The following is a 20,253-nucleotide window of genomic DNA, read 5'->3' as shown; positions in this document are numbered from 1 at the left end:
TTAAACGGAAAGATAACCAATTGTTCCATTTTTTCTGAAATTGAGCTATATTATTATTAGATGTAGCGATTATTTTTTCTGATAGGCAATTTTCGTTGATCAGTGATACGACCTCGGGCAGTGAGGGGCACCTGGAGTTTTTCCAGTAACTAGCAATTTTGAGTCTTGTTGCTACAATAATATGTACAATCACTGTACGGAACTCATAGGGAAACGAGTCCAAATCAATAGCGAGTAACGCCTGCTGTGCATTAAGAGTCACCGGTATACCACAAATCTGGAACATCAGAAGATCTATGGCTGCCCACAGACGTCTAATTCTGTCACAACTCCACCATATATGTAACATGTCTGCACAGGGGTCTCCACACCTCCAGCACGTGTCTGGGGAACTGCAGAACATCCTGGACAATCTACTGGGAGTGAAATACCACCGATATAACAATTTCCTGGCGTTTTCTATGTGGTTAGTACATTTAGATTGGCTTCCAATAATTAAGAAGGATGCCCTCCACTGATCGGGTGTGAATGTGCAGTTTAGGTCTTTTTCCCACTTTTGCAGGTATGTAGTTAGAGAGGGCAGGGTATTCTCCAACATACAGTCGTAGCTTGTGGACAGCGCTCTAATCTGTGATGTCGGGTTCATCAGCATAGAGTAAAGTTTAGATGGCGGTGCAGGCATCTGTTTTTTCCTTTCAGTTAGGAAATGCCGGATCTGCAAATATTTGTAAAAATCCCTTTGAGGAACATTGTATTTATCTCTCAATGATGTAAAAGGAATTAATTCCTCCCCCTCATACAAGTTCCCAATTGAGGTGGTTTTGGGTAAATTCCAATTTTTAAGTTTGAGGTCCGGGATACAATGCTCCAGTGTCTCTATAGGAGCTTTGAGGAATGCGGTTTGTATAAGGCCTAATTTATTAGTCAACACACTCCATAGCTCCAGAGCCGCGTCTATTGTTGGGGACATTTTTAGGTTTCTATTAGGGACTTTAGTTTGATGTGCATGGTAAAAAGCTGAGACATTGGAGGTTCTCATCAAATGTTTTTCAATTGCTATCCAGTGCCGATCATCATCATTATTCCACATGAATCGTAACTGTTCGAATAATGCGGCCCTGTAGTACCGGACCAATGAGGGGCACCCCAGGCCACCCTTACTCATAGGGATGTAAAGCGTGTCCGCTTGGACTCTGGGTTTTCTCTCTTGCCAAATGTATTTTAAAATCATTGCTTGAATCTCTTTTAATATTTTCATTGGGAATATGATGGGGAGATTGCGGAACAAATACAGTATTTGTGGGAGAATGAACATTTTTACCGATGCAATCCTGCCCAGCCATGATAGTTCGTGTTTCTTCATACGTAACATGTCAGTTTGGATTTTCTTCCTTAGAGACTCATAATTCAGTGATAGCATTTTATCTGCCGAGAGTGTCAGCCGAATACCCAAATACTCAATGTGGTCATTTTCCCACTTAAAAGGGTACTTATTCTCAAAGCTTTTGGGGTGTTTTGTGAGAGGGGTCAGGTTTAATACCTGGCATTTAGACACGTTCAGCTTATAATATGATATTTTAGTATATGAATCGATTACTTGCATTGCTGCCGGTAATGATTCTGTCGGGTTTGTTAACGCTAGAATGATGTCGTCAGCAAATAAGCCTATTTTGTGTTCCGTTTTATTCACCTGAATTCCTGATATCATCGAGTGTGATCTAATTTTCTGCGCTAGAGGCTCAATCACCAAAGCGAATATAAGGGGTGATAGCGGACACCCCTGTCTCGTCCCGTTAGTAATAGTAAACCTGTCCGACATCATTCCAGAGACAGAAACCGATGCTGATGGGTGAGAATATAGCAGAGTGATTGCTTTAGCAATATTACCCGTAAATCCGAATCTGGCCAGAACCTCAAACAGGTATCCCCAATGCACCCGATCGAACGCCTTCTCCGCGTCCAGGGATAGGAGCAGAGAAGGCGTCCGGTCGCTCCCCGCCACATGGATGAGGTCAATCATTCGTCTGGTGCCGTCCAATGTCTGTCTAGATTTGATAAATCCAACCTGGTCTCTGTGCACCAGGGAAGGGATTACATCGGACAGTCTATTTGCTAAGATTTTGGAGTACAGCTTGAGGTCAGTATTTAGTAGGGATATTGGCCTGAAATTACTTGGATGATCAGGCGTTTTTCCTGGCTTGGGGAGGGGGACTATAGTCGCTTGTAACATTTCTTCTCGTATTTTGCCTGTTTCAAATATATTTTGGAAGACTAATAATAGATGTGGGGACAATATTTGGTTGAATAACTTCAAGTATTCATTAGTTATACCATCCGGTCCTGGGGATTTATTATTTTTTGTTGCCTGAATGGTTTGTTGGATTTCTTTTTGGCTTATAGGTTGATTTATTGCCATCAATTTATCCTCTGGGATTTGGGGTAAAGATATGCTATTCAGGAAATTATTAATTAGCTCAGCGTTGGGTTGTGGGATAAGGTTGTCGGTCTTGAGATTATAGAGTGAGGAGTAATATCTTGCGAAAGTATTCGCAATTTCTTTAGGGTTGTATATTTTGTTCTTTTGATCATCTTGTATGTGAGCTATTTTTTGCTTTGTTAATCTCGCTTTAATCTTATTGGCAAGTATTTTACTCGCCTTATTCCCCTGCCAATAATATTTAGCTTTATTCCTCCTCAAATTATGCTCATATTTATATTGGAATAGCTGATATAGTTCGTATCTTGCCTTTTGTAGTTTCCTATATACCGTGGGTGATGGGCTATGTTTATGGATGTTTTCCATTGTTGCTATATTTTTATTGAGCTCTTCTATTTGTCGCATTCTCAATTTTTTGTGTTGCGCTGCTATCTGTATTAGCCGCCCTCTTATATAGGCCTTGTGGGCGCACCACACTGTGGTCGGGGATATGTCAGGGGTACTATTGATATCAAAAAATTCCTGGAGAAGGTCGTTAAGTTGGGATTTAATATTATCTGAGGCTATTAAGAAGTTATTAATTCTCCACGGAGAATAAGTTAAATTATTGTACGTCTCTTTAATTTGGCATGTTACAGGAGCGTGGTCCGACCAGGTTATGTTCCCAATTTTTGCTGATTGTATATTTTGTAGGAGCCATTTATCCACTACTATTAGATCTATTCTTGAATATACTTTATGTGGGTGGGAGTAATATGTATAATCCCTTTCAGAAGCATGAAGGACCCTCCACGTGTCATACAATTCTTCTGATATAAGACACTGGGACAGCGCATGGGATTGGGACTTTTTCTTTGAGCACCAAGATTTGTCTATGTTGGGGATCGGGACGAGGTTAAAATCTCCACAGATTAGCAGGGATCCTTGTTTTATTTTGGATAATTTAGTTATGAGGTCTTTAATAAAAGTGATTTGACCTGTATTGGGTGCATATATAGATGCAATTGTATACACCTTGTTATTGATACTACATATCAATATTACATATCTGCCTTCATCATCCAGAACGCTATCAACAAGCTGGAACGCTACAGTGTCTTTTATTGCAATCGCTACCCCTCTCTTCTTTTTCGCCGCATATGACACATAGATATGGGGGTAATTTTTATGTTGTAGTCTATGGGTATCATCACGATTTAAATGAGTTTCTTGGACACATAGTATGTCCGCTTTGAGTGCCTGGGTTTCCTTCCATAATAACGATCTCTTGAAAGGGCTGTTTAGGCCTTTCACATTAATGCTAGATATTTGAAATACCATCAGTTACAAAAAAGAAAAAAAAATTCAATCAGTCACCAGATACAGGATAATAATAAGGGAAACAAAGGGGTTAAAGTAATTAACAACAACCAGAACAAGTACAACTTGTACAACTCAGAGTCCGGTTCTATGTGAACCAACTGGATAGTCGTTCCTATCCAGTATTAAAGGGGGGGAGAGAATAGAAAAAACGAAAGCAATATTCTCATGCCCCTTCAACCTGCCAGCCAGGCAAAAAAATAACAGTGTGGTGTCCCAGCATAGGCACACAGGGGATACATATGGTAACAGAGTACTTGCGTGAGAATCAGGTCCATTCTTTGTTCAGTGTCGGGGGTCTTTTCTTTAGTGGGGAGCTGGTATCTTCATCCACTGATGTCAGGGACCATTCCTGGAGCAGGGTCATGGCCTCTCTGGGAGACGCAAGGACGTGTGAAGTTCCGTTTTTCGTCACGATGAGCTTTACTGGATATCCCCACTTGTAGACAATACTGTTGTCCCGTAGAATCTTGGTTGCGGATGAGAATTCTCGCCTCCTGTTCAGGGTTGTCGCAGACAAGTCGGTGAACACCAGAATGTTCCGGAATCTTTCTGGAAGTTCTTGCTTTGCTGACGCTGACTTGGTCACTGCCTCCTTGAAATGGTAGAAGTGCAGCCTGGCTATCACGTCTCGCGGTGCGGAGCTGGGAGCAGACTTTGGTTTGGGGATCCGATGTGCCCTGTCAATCAGCAGGTCCCTCTGTTCTGCTGACGGCACCAGAATTGTGAAGAAGTCCATTAGAAACTCCTTTAGTGTATCCGCTGACACACTCTCAGGGATTCCTCTGAAACGTAGGTTATTGCGCCTGGATCGGTCTTCTAGGTCTGCAAGCTTCAGTTTTAGGGCCATGATTTCTTCGTCCGCTTCATTATGCGCGTCTACTAGTTGGTTGTGCGCCGTAGTATATTCCTCCAGTTTCCCCTCTATGTGTGAGGTTCTGTCGCCAATCTGCGTTATTTCTTTATGTAGCTCAGTGAAAGCCGTTGTGATATCAGTATGAATGGCTTGCTTCAGGTCTCCCAGCAGGGATTTGAGTGTGGCTACAGTGACAGGGGCAGAATTGGAGTCTGTAATAGGAGAGTCTGAGGAGACGGTCAGGGCTGTGTTTAGTGGCTGTAAATCTTCAGGCTCTGAACCTTCAGCATTCCTAGCAGGGGGGAAAAGCAGGGACTGCAGCGTTGGTGAATAGCTCTGTGTGCTCAGGGATCTTTCAGTTTTGCTGGGAGTTTGGGGCTGGTGGAGTGATTCACTGTGCAGCTCTGACCTTTGCTTCACACTGCCATCACTCCTGCTGCTGCCGGCGGCCGCGTGGTGAGAGTTGCGGTCGCCATCTTGGATCCAACTACCCATCGCTTCAAAGACCTGGACCCTGCTGGGCGCCTGCCCCCTCCTTCTCCCTCGCTTCATTCCTGGAGTGCACCACCGCCTGGCTTATCTTATCTTCAGATCTGACCTCCTCCGGTCACCTCACTGTGCTTTGGGCCGCTTATGATAGCTGGTGGTTAGGGAGCTCGAGCCTCGCACGTCCGCTCAGCTCCACATCCGGTCACGCCCCCCCGAAGTACAATATGTCATGAAAAAACAATGTCAGAATCACCGGGATCGGTTGAAGCGTTCCAGAGTTATAACCTCATAAAGGGACAGTGGTCAGAATTGTAAAAATCCCCTAGTCATTAACCCCTTCCTGACCTTTGACGCACCGTATGCGTCATGAAAACCTGTGCCATTACGACCTGTGACGCAGCATATGCGTCATGGCCGGATTGGGCTCCTGCAGGCCGGGTGAAAGGGTTAACTGTAATTTCACCCGGCCTGAAGGGACAGGAGGAGTTGTACTTTAGCCCAGGGGGGGGGGTGGCTTCACCCCCCCGTGGCTACGATCGCTCTGATTGGCAGTTTCACTTTCAACAGCCAATCAGAGCGATTTGTAATATTTCACCTAAAAAACTGGTGAAATATTACAATCCAGCCATGGCCGATGCTGCAATATCACCGGCCATGGCTGGAAACACTGATGTGCCCCCACCCCACCGATCGCCCCCCCAAGCCACCGATCTGTGGTCCGCTCCCCTCGGTCCTGTGCTCCACTCCCCCGTCCTCCTGTCCGCTCCCCCCGTGCTCCAATCCCACCCCCCGTGCTCCAATCCAACCCCCCGCACTGCGATCCACCCCCCGTGCTCCGATCCACCCTCCCCCCCATGCTCCACCCCCCCCCCACGCCATCATACTTACCGAGCCTCCCGGGGTCCGTCCGTCTTCTTTCCTGGGCGCCGCCAGCTTCCAAAATGGCGGGCGCATGCGCAGTGCGCCCGCCTAATCTGCCGGCTGGCAGATTCGTTCCAATGTGAATTTTGATCACTGTGATAAAACCTCACATAGATCAAAATTTAAAAAAACAGTAAATGACCCCCCCCCCTTTGTCACCCCCATAGGTAGGGACAATAATAAAATAAAGATTTATTTTTTTTCCACTAAGGTTGGAGTTAGAACTAGGGTTAGGGTTAGGGTTTCGGTATGTGCACACGTATTTTGCTCCTCTGCGGATTTTTCCACAGCGGATTTGATAAATCCGCAGTGCTAAACCGCTGTGGATTTATCGCGGATTTACCGCGGTTTTTCTGCGCATTTCACTGCGGTTTTACAACTGCGATTTTCTATTGGAGCAGTTGCAAAACCGCTGTGGAATCCGCAGAAAGAAGTGACATGCTGCGGAATGTAAACCGCTGCGTTTCCGTGCAGTTTTTCTGCAGCATGTGTACAGCGATTTTTGTTTCCCGTAGGTTTACATTGAACTGTAAGCTCATGGGAAACTGCTGCGGATCCGCAGCGTTTTCCGCAGCGTGTGCACATACCTTTAGAATTAGGCTATGTGCACACGGTGCGGATTTGGCTGCGGATCCGCAGCAGTGTTCCATCAGGTTTACAGTACCATGTAAACATATGGAAAACCAAGTCCGCTGTGCCCATGGTGCGGAAAATACCACGCGGAAACGCTGCGTTGTATTTTCCGCAGCATGTCAATTCTTTGTGCGGATTCCGCAGCGTTTTACACCTGTTCCTCAATAGGAATCCGCAGGTGAAATCCGCACAAAAAACACTGGAAATCCGCGGTAAATCCACAGGTAAAATGCAGTGCCTTTTACCCGCGGATTTTTCAAAAATGGTGCTGAAAAATCTCACACGAATCCGCAACGTGGGCACATAGCCTTAGGGTTAGGGTTGGAATTAGGGTTGTGGTTAGGGTTGTGGTTAGGGTTATGGCTACAGTTGGGATTAGGGTTAGGGGTGTGTTGGGGTTAGTTGGAGTTAGAATTGAGGGGTTACCACTGTTTAGGCATATCAAGGGTCTCCAAACGCAACATGGCGCCACCATTGATTCCAGCCAATCTTGTATTCAAAAAGTCAAATGGTGCTCCCTCACTTCCGAGCCCCGACGTGTGCCCAAACAGTGGTTTACCCCCACATATGGGGTACCAGCATACTCAGGACAAACTGCGCAACAATTACTGGGGTCCAATTTCTCCTGTTACCCTTGAGAAAATAAAAAATTGCTTGCTAAAACATCGTTTTTGAGGAAAGAAAAATGAATTTTTATTTTCACGGCTCTGCGTTGTAAACGTCTGTGAAGCACTTGGGGGTTCAAAGTGCTCACCACATATCTAGATAAGTTCCTTGGGGGGTCTAGTTTCAAAATGGGGTCACTTGTGGGGGGTTTCTACTGTTTAGGCACACCAGGGGCTCTGCAAACGCAACGTGACGTCCGCAGACCATTCCATCAAAGTCTGCATTTCAAAAGTCACTACTTCCCTTCTGAGCCCCGACGTGTGCCCAAACAGTGGTTTACCCCACACATGGGGTATCACCGTACTCAGGAGAAACTGGACAACAACTTTTGGGGTCAAATTTCTCCTGTAACCCTTGGGAAAATAAAAAATTCTGGGCTAAAAAATTATTTTTGAGGAAAGAAAACGTATTTATTATTTTCACGGCTCTGCGTTATAAACTTCTGTGAAGCACTTGGGGGTTCAAAATGCTCACCACACATCTAGATAAGTTCCTTTCGGGGTCTAGTTTCCAAAATGGGGTCACTTGTGGGGGGTTTCTACTGTAGAGCCACATCAGGGGCTCTGCAAACACAATGTGACGCCCGTAGAGCATTCCATCAAAGTCTGCATTTCAAAACGTTACTTTACTTCCGAGCCCCGGCATGTACCCAAACAGTGGTTTACCCCCACATATGGGGTATCAGCGTACTCAGGAGAAACTGGACAACTTTTGGGGTCAAATTTCTCCTGTTACCCTTGGGAAAATAAAAAATTGCGGGCTAAAAAATAATTGTTGAAAAAAGAATTTTTTTTTTTTTTTTCATGGCTCTGCGTTATAAACTTCTGTGAAGCACTTGAGGGTTCAAAGTGCTCACCACACATCTAGATTAGTTCCTTTGGGGGTCTAGTTTCCAAAATGGGGTCATTTGTGGGGGAATTTCCAATGTTTATGCACACAGGGGCTCTCCAAACGCGACATGGTGTCCGCTAATGATTGGAGCTAATTTTCCATTTAAAAAGCCAAATGGCGTGCCTTCCCTTCCGAGCCCTGCCGTGCGCCCAAACAGTGGTTTACCCCCACATAGGGGGTATCTGCGTACTCAGGACAAACTGGACAACAACATTTGGGGTCCAATTTCTCCTATTACCCTTGGCAAAATAGGAAATTCCAGGCTAAAAAATCATTTTTGAGGAAAGAAAAATTATTTTTTATTTTCATGGCTCTGCGTTATAAACTTCTGTGAAGCACCTGGGGGTTTAAAGTGCTCAGTATGCATCTAGATATGTTCCTTGGGGGGGGTCTAGTTTCCAAAATGGGGTCACTTGTGGGGGAGCTCCAATGTTTAGGCACACAAGGGCTCTCCAAATGCGACATGGTGTCCGCTAACAATTGGAGCTAATTTTCCATTCAAAAAGTCAAATGGCGCGCCTTCCCTTCCGAGCCCTGCTGTGTGCCCAAACAGTGGTTTACCCCCACATATGAGGTATCGGCGTACTCGGGAGAAATTGCCCAACAAATTTTAGGATCCATTTTATCCTATTGCCCATGTGAAAATGAAAAAATTGAGGCGAAAAGAAATTTTTTGTGAAAAAAAAGTACTTTTTCATTTTTACGGATCAATTTGTGAAGCACCTGAGGGTTTAAAGTGCTCACTAGGCATCTAGATAAGTTCCTTGGGGGGGTCTAGTTTCCAAAATGGGGTCACTTGTGGGGGAGCTCCAATGTTTAGGCACACAGGGTCTCTCCAAACGTGACATGGTGTCCGCTAAAGAGTGCAGCCAATTTTTCATTCAAAAAGTCAAATGGCGCTCCTTCCCTTCCAAGCCCTGCCGTGCGCCCAAACAGTGGTTTACCCCCACATATGAGGTATCAGCGTACTCAGGACAAATTGGACAACAACTTTCGTGGTTCAGTTTCTCCTTTTACCATTGGGAAAATAAAAAAATTGTTGCTAAAAGATAATTTTTGTGACTAAAAAGTTAAATGTTCATTTTTTCCTTCCATGTTGCTTCTGCTGCTGTGAAGCACCTGAAGGGTTAATTAACTTCTTGAATGTGGTTTTGAGTACCTTGAGGGGTGCAGTTTTTAGAATGGTGTCACTTTTGGGTATTTTCAGCCATACAGACCCCTCAAACTGACTTCAAATGTGAGGTGGTCCCTAAAAAAATGGTTTTGTAAATTTCGTTGTAAAAATGAGAAATCGCTGGTCAAATTTTAACCCTTATAACTTCCTAGCAAAAAAAAATTTTGTTTCCAAAATTGTTCTGATGTAAAGTAGACATGTGGGAAATGTTATTTATTAACTATTTTGTGTCACATAACTCTCTGGTTTAACGAATAAGAATTCAAAATGTGAAAATTGTGAAATTTTAAAAATTTTCGCCAAATTTCCGTTTTTATCACAAATAAACAGAATTTATTGACCTAAATTTAACACTAACATGAAGCCCAATATGTCACGAAAAAACAATCTCAGAACCGCTAGGATCCATTGAAGCGTTCCTGAGTTATTACCTCATAAAGGGACACTGGTCAGAATTGCAAAAAACGGCCAGGTCATTAAGGTCAAAATAGGCTGGGTCATGAAGGGGTTAACGTGCAATCCACCCTTGGGGTAAAGGGGTTAAAGCATAATTTTTCACAATAAAATTCCCAAAACCTTTTTTTTTTTTTTTTTAAGTGACTACAAGACATATGAAGTGACTTTGAGGGGCCTATGCGACAGAAAATATCTAAAAGTGACTCAATTTTAAAAATTGCATCCCTCAACGTGCTCACATCCACACTCAAGAAGTTTATTAACCCTTCAGGTGCTTCACAGAAATTAAAGCAATATGGAATGAAAAAAATTAATTTTACTTTTCCTTATAAAAATGTTGTTTAGACCCAAATTTTGCATTTTTACAAGGATAACAAGAGAAAATGGACCACATAATTTGTTGTGCATTTTCTCCGGAGTATACTAATACCTCATATGTGGGGGAAAACTACTGTTTAGGCGCATGGCAAGGCACAGAAAGGCAAGAGCACTATTTGACTTTTGGAGTGAAAAATCGGATAAAATAGTGGACACCATGTCGTGTTTACAGAGCTCCTGATGTGCTTAAACAGGTGAGACCCCCACAACTGCCCCCATTTTGGAAACTATATCCATCAAGGAATTTATGTAAAGGTATGGCGAGAATTTTGAAACCACAAGTGCTTCCCAACATTTTAAGACAATGGACTGTGAAAATTAAAAATTACGTTTTTTCCACAAAATGTTGTTTTAGCCCTGATTAGCAAATAAATCATCTAGAGGTGCAGCAAGAAAACTGACTCCACATGTGTTTCACAAAATATTATACCAATGAACGGTGAAGAAAAAAAAACTAAATTTTTACCACTATAATGTTGTTTTAGCCCCAGATTTTACATTTTCAGAAGAGGAAATGGGTAAAGATGACCACATAAATTATTATACAATTTCTGCTGAACGTGGAAATTCCCCATATGTGTCTGTACAGTACTGCTTAGCCACATAGTGAGACTCAGGGGGGAAGAAGCGCTATTTGACTCAAACAAATTTTCATAGAATAGTTTCCATATATAGAGCCCCTAACTGGTAAAAGAGCAGAATTCCCCTCAAGTGACCCCATTTAGGTAATGACACCACTCTGGGAATTTATCTACAGGTCTTGTGATGAATTTGACTCCGTGTGTGTTTTCCAGAAAATAGCAGCAATGGATGTTGGTAAGTGAACATGCAAATATTCCATTATAGTGCCTGGATATATTGCAGTGCCTGCTAGGGTGAAGTGCCAGTACACTGTAGTGCCCGGTACACTGTAGCGCCCCACACATTGTAATATCCCGTACACTGTAGTGATCCATACACTGTAGTGCCCTGTACACTAGCGTCCCATACATTAAAGTGCCCCTTACATTTTAGTGACCCATACATTATAGTGCCCCATACACTGCAGTGCACCATACATTGTAGTGCCCAGTACACTGTAATGCCCAGTACATTATGCTCAGCTCATGCTTCTGGAGACAGGCACCTTGTAAATTAAGTGGGGATCTTCGGTACATTAATGTTAAATATATGGACAGTAACCGCAGTTTAGAAACACTGTGGGGCTCATGAGCAGGGTGTATTTGGAAGCTCATATTTTGGTGGATTTCTTTTGTTGTTAACCACGACACTTTTCCAAAGCCTTTGTGCTATCAGTAATGTGGACATCTCCTACAATTCTGTTAACAAATAAGGAATCTTTGTGGGGACTTTTTTTTTTCTGGGTTGACTAGAAGCTTTTATAGGAGGCATTTTGGGGGACAAAGTTTTGGATCACATTTATCCTGTGCTCTACGATGAGCACTTACATTAGTGTTTCCATCTAAATCTACAAAATAAGTGATTCAGATGACACTTCCGAGGGATTCATTCCCTATAATGAGGCAGCAGGGTTACTCTGGACTCTGTCTGGCCTCTGTTCAGAGATGTCCTTCTTTTCAGAGCTGCACAAAACTGTGGTCGACCGCCGTTTTTAGGTCACAGACGAATCATAGGACAGAGTGCGTCCACAGTGCCTCCATCTGCTTCTTTATAGGGAATCTTCCGCTGGGGGTTCCGTCTGAATCACAAGCTCAGACATTTATATGGTAGCACAGGACTTGTGTAAGAAAAACATGAAAGTAAAGGATGGAAGTAATATGAAAAAATGTATAATTAGAAAAATTAAATATGTGCTTCCTAAATCATTAATATGCAGTGTGAAGACGGCTCCGTTATTCATCGGTGCACCGCCGGACTCTATACAGAAGCGGCCGCGCCATCACCGGACACTTCTGTAGTGAGCAGTGAATAAAGCTTCACTGCACTGGAGACTTCTCACGATATCACACGCCGGTCATCATCATCACGTGTCAGCCACTATTACATACCTGGGGAAACATCTCCAGGAATCTCCTCCTTCCCGCCACTTACAGACGGCTGATCCTCTCTCGTCATCGCTTCTTCTTCTGTCTCATCCTCCACTTTAATGTTAGTCAGATCTTCCTCCTGATATATCAGATGTAACAATCAGCACAATACAAGAAACCACCAAAATCTGTGACATCTATGACCTCGATCAGAAATGTCACCCGATATAAAGATCCAGTACAGGGCTCAGCACAGTCTACCTGATGATCCTCCGGGATGTTGTGATTCTCCTCTGGACAGTCCTGGGGATACAGAGGACGGGGACATCTCTCTGGTGGATTTCTTTCCATGAGTTCATCTGTAGGAAACACACAGTGATGGAATAGAGTGAAATGTTAAAGTTTGGACACCCCTGGACAAAAATTACTATCATTGTCAACAGTTAAGCAAGCTGAAGTAGAAATTATCTCTAAGGGATAAAGTTAAAGTTGACAAATTTCCTTTGTATTTTAGGCAAAAAGAAGAAAAATATGCCGAAGCAAAAGTTTGGTCCCCCTGTATGCTTAGTACCAAGTAGGGCCCCCTTTTAGAAGCATCACACAGCTTGTAAACGGTTTTTGTAGCCAGACAAGGGTCTCCATTCTTGTTTTAGGGATTTTCATCCACTCTTCTATGGACACTTCATCCAGGTCTGTGAGGTTCCTGGGTCGTCTTGCATTCTCTGCTATTTTCTGGTCTAGCCGCAAATTTCCAATGATGTTCAGATCAGGGGACTGTGAGGGCCATTTTAAAATATTCAGCTTGCCCCTTCTGAGGTCGTCTGTTTTGGATTTTGACATGTGTTTAAAATCACTCTCCATTTGTAGCAGTCATCCTCTTCCTCTATTCAGCTTCAGCTTTTTTACAGATGATGTTATGTTTGCATCAAGAATTTGTGGAAATTTTATTGAGTCCATTCTTCCTTCCTCCTGTGAAATGTTTCCCGTGCCATTGGCTGAGGCACAACCCGAAAGCATGATTGATCCACCCCCATGCTTAATGGATGGAAAGATGTTCTTTTCCTGAAATGTTGTGCCCGTTTTTCTCCACACATGCCTTTGATAATTGTGGCCACTGTTATGATCTGGTGGCCTAGGAGCAGCATGAGACTGACTCTGGGGAAGGTGGTCCCTGTACTGACCGCAAACCCTGAATCTAGCAGCGCAACTAGAAGTAGCCGTGGGGGGTACCTAACACTCCCTAGACCCCTCGACACAGCCTAAGAACTAAATTCCCCTAAAGACAGAAACAGGAAACCTATCTTGCCTCAGAGAAAATCCCCAAAGGATAGATAGCCCCCCACAAATATTGACTGTGAGGGGAGAGGGAAATAACACACGCAGACATGAAATCAGAATTTAGCATAGGAGGCCATACTAGCTAAAAAGAAAGAATAGAACAGAGTACTATGCGGTCAGTATAAAAACGCTAGAAAATATCCACCACATAAAATACAAATCACCACATCTGACTAAAGACATGGAGGGTATATCTGCATCTCCCGAGACACAGCTTGGCTGCAAAAAATCCTTCACAGACAAAGCTGGACAAAACAAAACAAGAAAATGCACAGAACTACAGGTCCTTCTAAAAAAATTAGCATATAGTGTTAAATTTCATTATTTACCATAATGTAATGATTACAAGTAAACTTTCATATATTATAGATTCATTATCCACCAACTGAAATTTGTCACGTCTTTTATTTTTTTAATACTGATGATTTTGGCATACAACTCCTGATAACCCAAAAAACCTGTCTCAATAAATTAGCATATTTCACCCATCCAATCAAATAAAAGTGTTTTTTAATAACAAACAAAAAAACCATCAAATAATAATGTTCAGTTATGCACTCAATACTTGGTCGGGAATCCTTTGGCAGAAATGACTGCTTCAATGCGGCGTGGCATGGAGGCAATCAGCCTGTGACACTGCTGAGATGTTATGGAGGCCCAGGATGCTTCAATAGCGGCCTTAAGCTCAACCAGAGTGTTGGGTCTTGCGTCTCTCAACTTTCTCTTCACAATATCCCACAGATTCTCTATGGGGTTCAGGTCAGGAGAGTTGGCAGGCCAATTGAGCACAGTAATACCATGGTCAGTAAACCATTTACCAGTGGTTTTGGCACTGTGAGCAGGTGCCAGGTCGTGCTGAAAAATGAAATCTTCATCTCCATAAAGCATTTCAGCCGATGGAAGCATGAAGTGCTCCAAAATCTCCTGATAGCTAGCTGCATTGACCCTGCCCTTGATGAAACACAGTGGACCAACACCAGCAGCTGACATGGCACCCCACACCATCACTGACTGTGGGTACTTGACACTGGACTTCAGGCATTTTGGCATTTCCTTCTCCCCAGTCTTCCTCCAGACTCTGGCACCTTGCTTTCCGAATGACATGCAAAATTTGCTTTCATCAGAAAAAAGGACTTGGGACCACTTAGCAACAGTCCAGTGCTGCTTCTCTGTAGCCCATTTCGGCACCTGTAGCCCATTTCCTGCACACGCCTGTGCACGGTGGCTCTGGATGTTTCCACACCAGACTCAGTCCACTGCTTCCTCAGGTTCCCCAAGGTCTGGAATCGGTCCTTCTCCACAATCTTCCTCAGGGTCCGGTCTCCTCTTCTCGTTGTACAGCGTTTTCTGCCACATTGTTTCCTTCCAACAGACTTACCATTGAGGTGCCCAGCACTCTGGGAACAGCCTATTTGTTGAGAAATTTCTTTCTGGGTCTTACCCTCTTGCTTGAGGGTGTCAATGATGGCCTTCTTGACATCTGTCAGGTCGCTAGTCTTACCCATGATGGGGGTTTTGAGTAATGAACCAGGCAGGGAGTTTATAAAAGCCTCAGGTATCTTTTGCATGTGTTTAGAGTTAATTAGTTGATTCAGAAGATTAGGGTAATAGGTCGTTTAGAGAACCTTTTCTTGATATGCTAATTTATTGAGACAGGTTTTTTGGGTTATCAGGAGTTGTATGCCAAAATCATCAGTATTAAAACAATAAAAGACGTGACAAATTTCAGTTGGTGGATAATGAATCTATAATATATGAAAGTTTAATTGTAATCATTACATTATGGTAAATAATGAAATTTAACTCTATATGCTAATTTTTTGAGAAGGACCTGTATATGGTCCACAGCAGTGGACAGCAAAAACAAGGCCAGAACTTATCTTTGAAGAAATGAACAGCAGACCAGGAGAAACCAGGTATGGATGAGAATCCTCCAAAAACAATGGACAACTGGCACTGACTAAAGGATAAAGCAAGACTTAAATAGCCCAGCCCAGATTGCAAAAAATGGATACACCTGATAAATGCTGCGATCCAACTACCGCAGCACTACCACTCATAACCACCGGAGGGAGCCCAAGAGCAGAATTCACAACAGGCCACAGAGTTCTATTTTAACCTCAGCAGTCCACAGGGCTTTTTCCAAAATGCATCAGGTTAGTTTAGATGTTCTTTTGCATACTTCTGAGGCTCAATTTTATGGTGAGGACGCAGGAGAGGTTTTTTCTAATAACTCTTCCATGAAGGTCATATTTTTGCAATTTTCTCTGAACACTAGAACAATATACGACAACTCCAGTCTGCTAAATCTTTCTGAAGGTCCTTTGCAGTCAAGCGGGGGTTCCGATTTTCTTCTCTAGCAATCCTATGAGCAGCTTTCACTGAGATGTTGCATGGTCTTCCAGACCGTATCTTGACCTCCACTGTTCTTGGTAAGTGCCATTTCTTAACTACCTTGGGAACTGAGGAAAGAGCAACTTGAAAACACTTTACTATCTTTTTATAGCCTGGGTTTTTATAACGCTGGGAAATGTGCATCACCTGTCCTTTCCTAATGATGATAGTGAAGAAGCCATAACCCTAACAGGCTAATTAAGGTCTGAAACCTTGGTCAAAATTATCTGAGCACACAAATCTCCGAGGGTGCCCAAACTTTTGAATTGTCCTATTTTCCTTTCTGCAATTTATTAAATTTAAAAAATGATAAATAAAAAATATATTTTACCTAAAATACAAAGGAAATGTGTCATCTTTAACTTTAGGCCTTTTAGAGATCATTTCATCTTCAACATGCTTAATTGTTCACAATAACAGCAATTTTGACCAGGGGTGCCCAAACTTTTACATACCACTATAGATTGTGTCATGTGAGAAGATGATGGGAGTAATAGTTGGTGACGACAGAACAGACATGACAGTCTCCCCTCCTCACCCTGCTGATCGGCCCATATTGCGATCGCCTCTTGTGCTCCATGTATAACCTCAACCTTAATATCAATCAGATCTTCACCCTAAAAAGAAAAATGTAAGATGAGCTCAGGTCCCATCACTTCATGGTCAGATGTTGTGGAGGCTTCAGTGTCATCTACCTGATGATCCCCCGGGATGTTGTGATTCTCCTCCGGACAGTCCTGGGGATACAGAGGACGGGGACATCTCTCGGGTGGATTTCTCCTCCTGGATCCATCTGTGGAGACACACAGACTGAATACATCACCTGCCGTGTATCTGTCTATATATGATACAAGAGAAGGAAGAAAGCACTACTGTAAAAAAATGCACACTGCTCCTGAAAATCAAAAAATAGTGAAAAATCTTTATTTAGCACAGAAAATAGCAAGTGAAATAAAACATAATTAAAAAGGGAGGATTTGGAGTCTCCCATTACGGAGGAGGAATTGGGACGGGCATTTCAGTCGATGGCTAATGGGAAGGCGCCTGGCGTGGACGGTTTTTATAAAAACTTGGGGGAAGTGTTGATCCCTAAATTGAAGGCGGTCCTGGAGGAGGCTAGGAATGGTGGAAGGCTACCGGCATCTATGCGGGAGGCCACAATAGTGGTGATTCCTAAGGAGGGGAAAGACCCGACACAGCCGGACTCATATCGGCCAATTTCTTTGCTTACTATAGACGTTAAACTCCTGGCTAAGGTGTTGGCGATGAGGTTGACAAGTGTTATTTCCGGCCTGGTACACTCAGATCAATCTGGCTTTATGCTTGATAGATCAACTGCGATCAACTTACGAAGGCTGTATATGAACTTGCAACTCAGATCAGATAACTGTGGCCAGAGAGTTATTGCATCTTTAGACGCTCACAAGGCGTTCGATAGTGTGGAGTGGGGATATCTCTGGCAGGTGTTGCGAAGAATGGGGTTTGGACCGCAGTTCATATCCTGGATTCAACTAATGTACTCGATGCCGATGGCCAGGGTTAGGGTGAACGGGGAGTTGTCACGGACCATACAACTGGCTAGAGGGACGAGACAGGGGTGTCCGCTCTCCCCCCTTTTGTTTGCTCTGGCTGTGGAACCACTGGCTGCTAAGCTTCGACGGTCTGACGAGGTGACGGGGTTTAAATATGGGATGATTGAAGAAAGGGTGGCGCTGTATGCGGATGACATTTTGTTATTTCTGGCTGAACCAGTTGCATCCTTGGATGGAGCCATTGGGATTATTGAACGATTCGGATCAGTGTCAGGGCTTAGGATAAATTGGAGTAAGTCTCTCTTGTTTAAGGTGGACGACATGGGTGGGGAACCACTGGAGGATGGGCGACTGGAGGTGACGAGTAAATTTAAGTACCTTGGAATATGGGTATCTATGCCGGTCACTGACTATATACATAAGAATCTGACTCCAATCTTAGGTGTCCTTAAGGCAAAAGCGGATGCTTGGCTTAAGCTGCATCTATCTGTGGTAGGAAGGGTGAATCTTATCAAAATGATTCTGATGCCAAAAATACTGTATATTCTCCACAATGCGCCAGTTTGGATACCACGCGGGAAATTTAGACAGATCAACTCTCTGTTTAGGAATTTGATATGGGGGAGACAGCATCCGCGTATCAAACTGGAGACACTTCAGCGACCCAAGGATGATGGGGGTCTGGCATTGCCTAACCCTGAATTGTTTTTTCTTGCAGCCCAGAATCAACATTTAACCCCTTTCTGACATTAGACGTACTATCCCGTCGAGGTAGGGTGGGCCCCTACGACCACGGACGGGATAGTACGTCATACGCGATCAGACGCGCTCACGGGGGGAGCGCCGCCGATCGCGGCCGGGTGTCAGCTGCTTATCACAGCTGACATACGGCACTATGTGCCAGGAGCGGTCACGGACCGCTCCCGGCACATTAACCCCTGGCATACCGCGATCAAAGATGATCACGATGTGCCGGCGGTATAGGGAAGCTTCCCGCAGGGAGGGAGCTCCCTGCGGGCTTCCCTGAGCCCCCCGCAGCAACGCGATGTGATCGTTTTGCTGCGAGGGACTTACCTCCCTCCCTGCCTGCTCCAGGCCCGGATCCAAGGTGGCCGCGGATCCGGGTCCTGCAGGGAGGGAGGTGGCTTCACAGAGCCTGCTCAGAGCAGGCACTGTGAAGCCTGCACTGCTGCATGTCAGATCGGTGATCTGACAGAGTGCTGTGCACACTGTCAGATCACCGATCTGTGATGTCCCCCCCTGGGACAAAATAAAAAAAGTTAAAACATTTTTTTCCACATGTGTAAAAAAAAAATTAAAAAAAAATATTCCTAAATAATGAAAAAAAAGAAAAATATTATTCCCATAAATACATTTCTTAATCTAAATAAAAAAAAAACAATAAAAGTACACATATTTAGTATCGCCGCGTCCGTAACGACCCGACCTATAAAACTGGCCCACTAGTTAACCCCTTCAGTAAACACCGTAAGAAAAAAAAAAAAAAAACGAGGCAAAAAACAACGCTTTATTATCATACCGCCGAACAAAAAGTGGAATAACACGCGATCAAAAAGACAGATATAAATAACCATGATACCGCTGATAACGTCATCTTGTCTTGCAAAAAACAAGCCGCCATACAGCATCATCAGCAAAAAAATAAAAAAGTTATAGTCCTGAGAATAAAACAATGCAAAAATAATTATTTTTTCTGTAAAATAGTTTTTATCGTATAAAAACGCCAAAACATAAAAAAATGATATAAATGAGGTATCGCTGTAAACGTACTGACCCGAAGAATAAAACTGCTTTATCCATTTTACCAAATGCGGAACGGTGTAAACGCCTCCCCCAAAAGAAATTCATGAATAGCTTGTTTTTGGTCATTCTTCCTCACAAAAATCGGAATAAAAAGCGATCAAAAAATGTCACGTGCCCGAAAATGTTGCCAATAAAAACGTCAACTCGTCCCGCAAAAAACAAGACCTCACATGACTCTGTGGACCACAATATGGAAAAATTATAGCTCTCAAAATGTGGTAACGCAAAAAATATTTTTTGCAATAAAAAGCGTCTTTCAGTGTGTGACGGCTGCCAATCATAAAAATCCGCTAAACAACTCGCTATAAAAGTAAATCAAACCCCTCTTCATCACCCCCTTAGTTAGGGAAAAATTCAAAAAATGTATTTATTTCCATTTTCCCATTAGGGCTAGGGTTAGGGCTAGGGTTAGGGCTAGGGTTAGGGTTAGGGCTAGGGCTAGGGTTAGGGCTAGGGTTAGGGTTGGGGCTAAAGTTAGAGTTAGGGTTTAGATTACATTTACAGTTGGGAATAGGGTTGGGATTAGGGTTAGGGGTGTGTCAGGGTTAGAGGTGTGGTTAGGGTTACCGTTGGAATTAGGGTTAGGGGTGTGTTTGGATTAGGGTTTCAGTTATAATTGGGGGGTTTCCACTGTTTAGGCACATCAGGGGCTCTCCAAACACGACATGGCGTCCGATCTCAATTCCAGCCAATTCTGCGTTGAAAAACAGTGCTCCTTCCCTTCCGAGCTCTCCCGTGTGCCCAAACAGGGGTTTACCCCAACATATGGGGTATCAGCGTACTCAGGACAAATTGGACAACAACTTTTGGGGTCCAATTTCTCCTGTTACCCTTGGGAAAATACAAAACTGGGGGTTAAAAAATAATTTTTGTGGGAAAAAAAGATTTTTTATTTTCACGGCTCTGCGTTATAAACT

General features: G+C 43.5%; 1 protein-coding gene across 2 annotated transcripts in view; it reads right to left on the bottom strand.

The window, feature by feature from the left end:
• LOC138657412 (zinc finger protein 271-like) overlaps positions 1 to 20,253 on the bottom strand; it is a 45,485-nt gene that overhangs the window by 18,349 nt on the left and 6,883 nt on the right. For both annotated transcript variants that reach the window (XM_069745185.1, XM_069745186.1), the window contains exons 5-8: positions 16,676 to 16,773; positions 16,519 to 16,597; positions 12,510 to 12,607; positions 12,270 to 12,387 (exon numbers count right to left, since the gene is read on the bottom strand). In XM_069745185.1, the coding sequence (XP_069601286.1) occupies positions 12,270 to 12,387; positions 12,510 to 12,607; positions 16,519 to 16,597; positions 16,676 to 16,773 (393 nt within the window). The remainder of the gene's footprint in view (positions 1 to 12,269; positions 12,388 to 12,509; positions 12,608 to 16,518; positions 16,598 to 16,675; positions 16,774 to 20,253) is intronic.

This window comes from Ranitomeya imitator, chromosome 1 (assembly GCF_032444005.1).
Source record: "Ranitomeya imitator isolate aRanImi1 chromosome 1, aRanImi1.pri, whole genome shotgun sequence".
NCBI lineage: Eukaryota > Metazoa > Chordata > Amphibia > Anura > Dendrobatidae > Ranitomeya > Ranitomeya imitator.
This window is presented reverse-complemented; position numbering and strand designations above follow the sequence as displayed.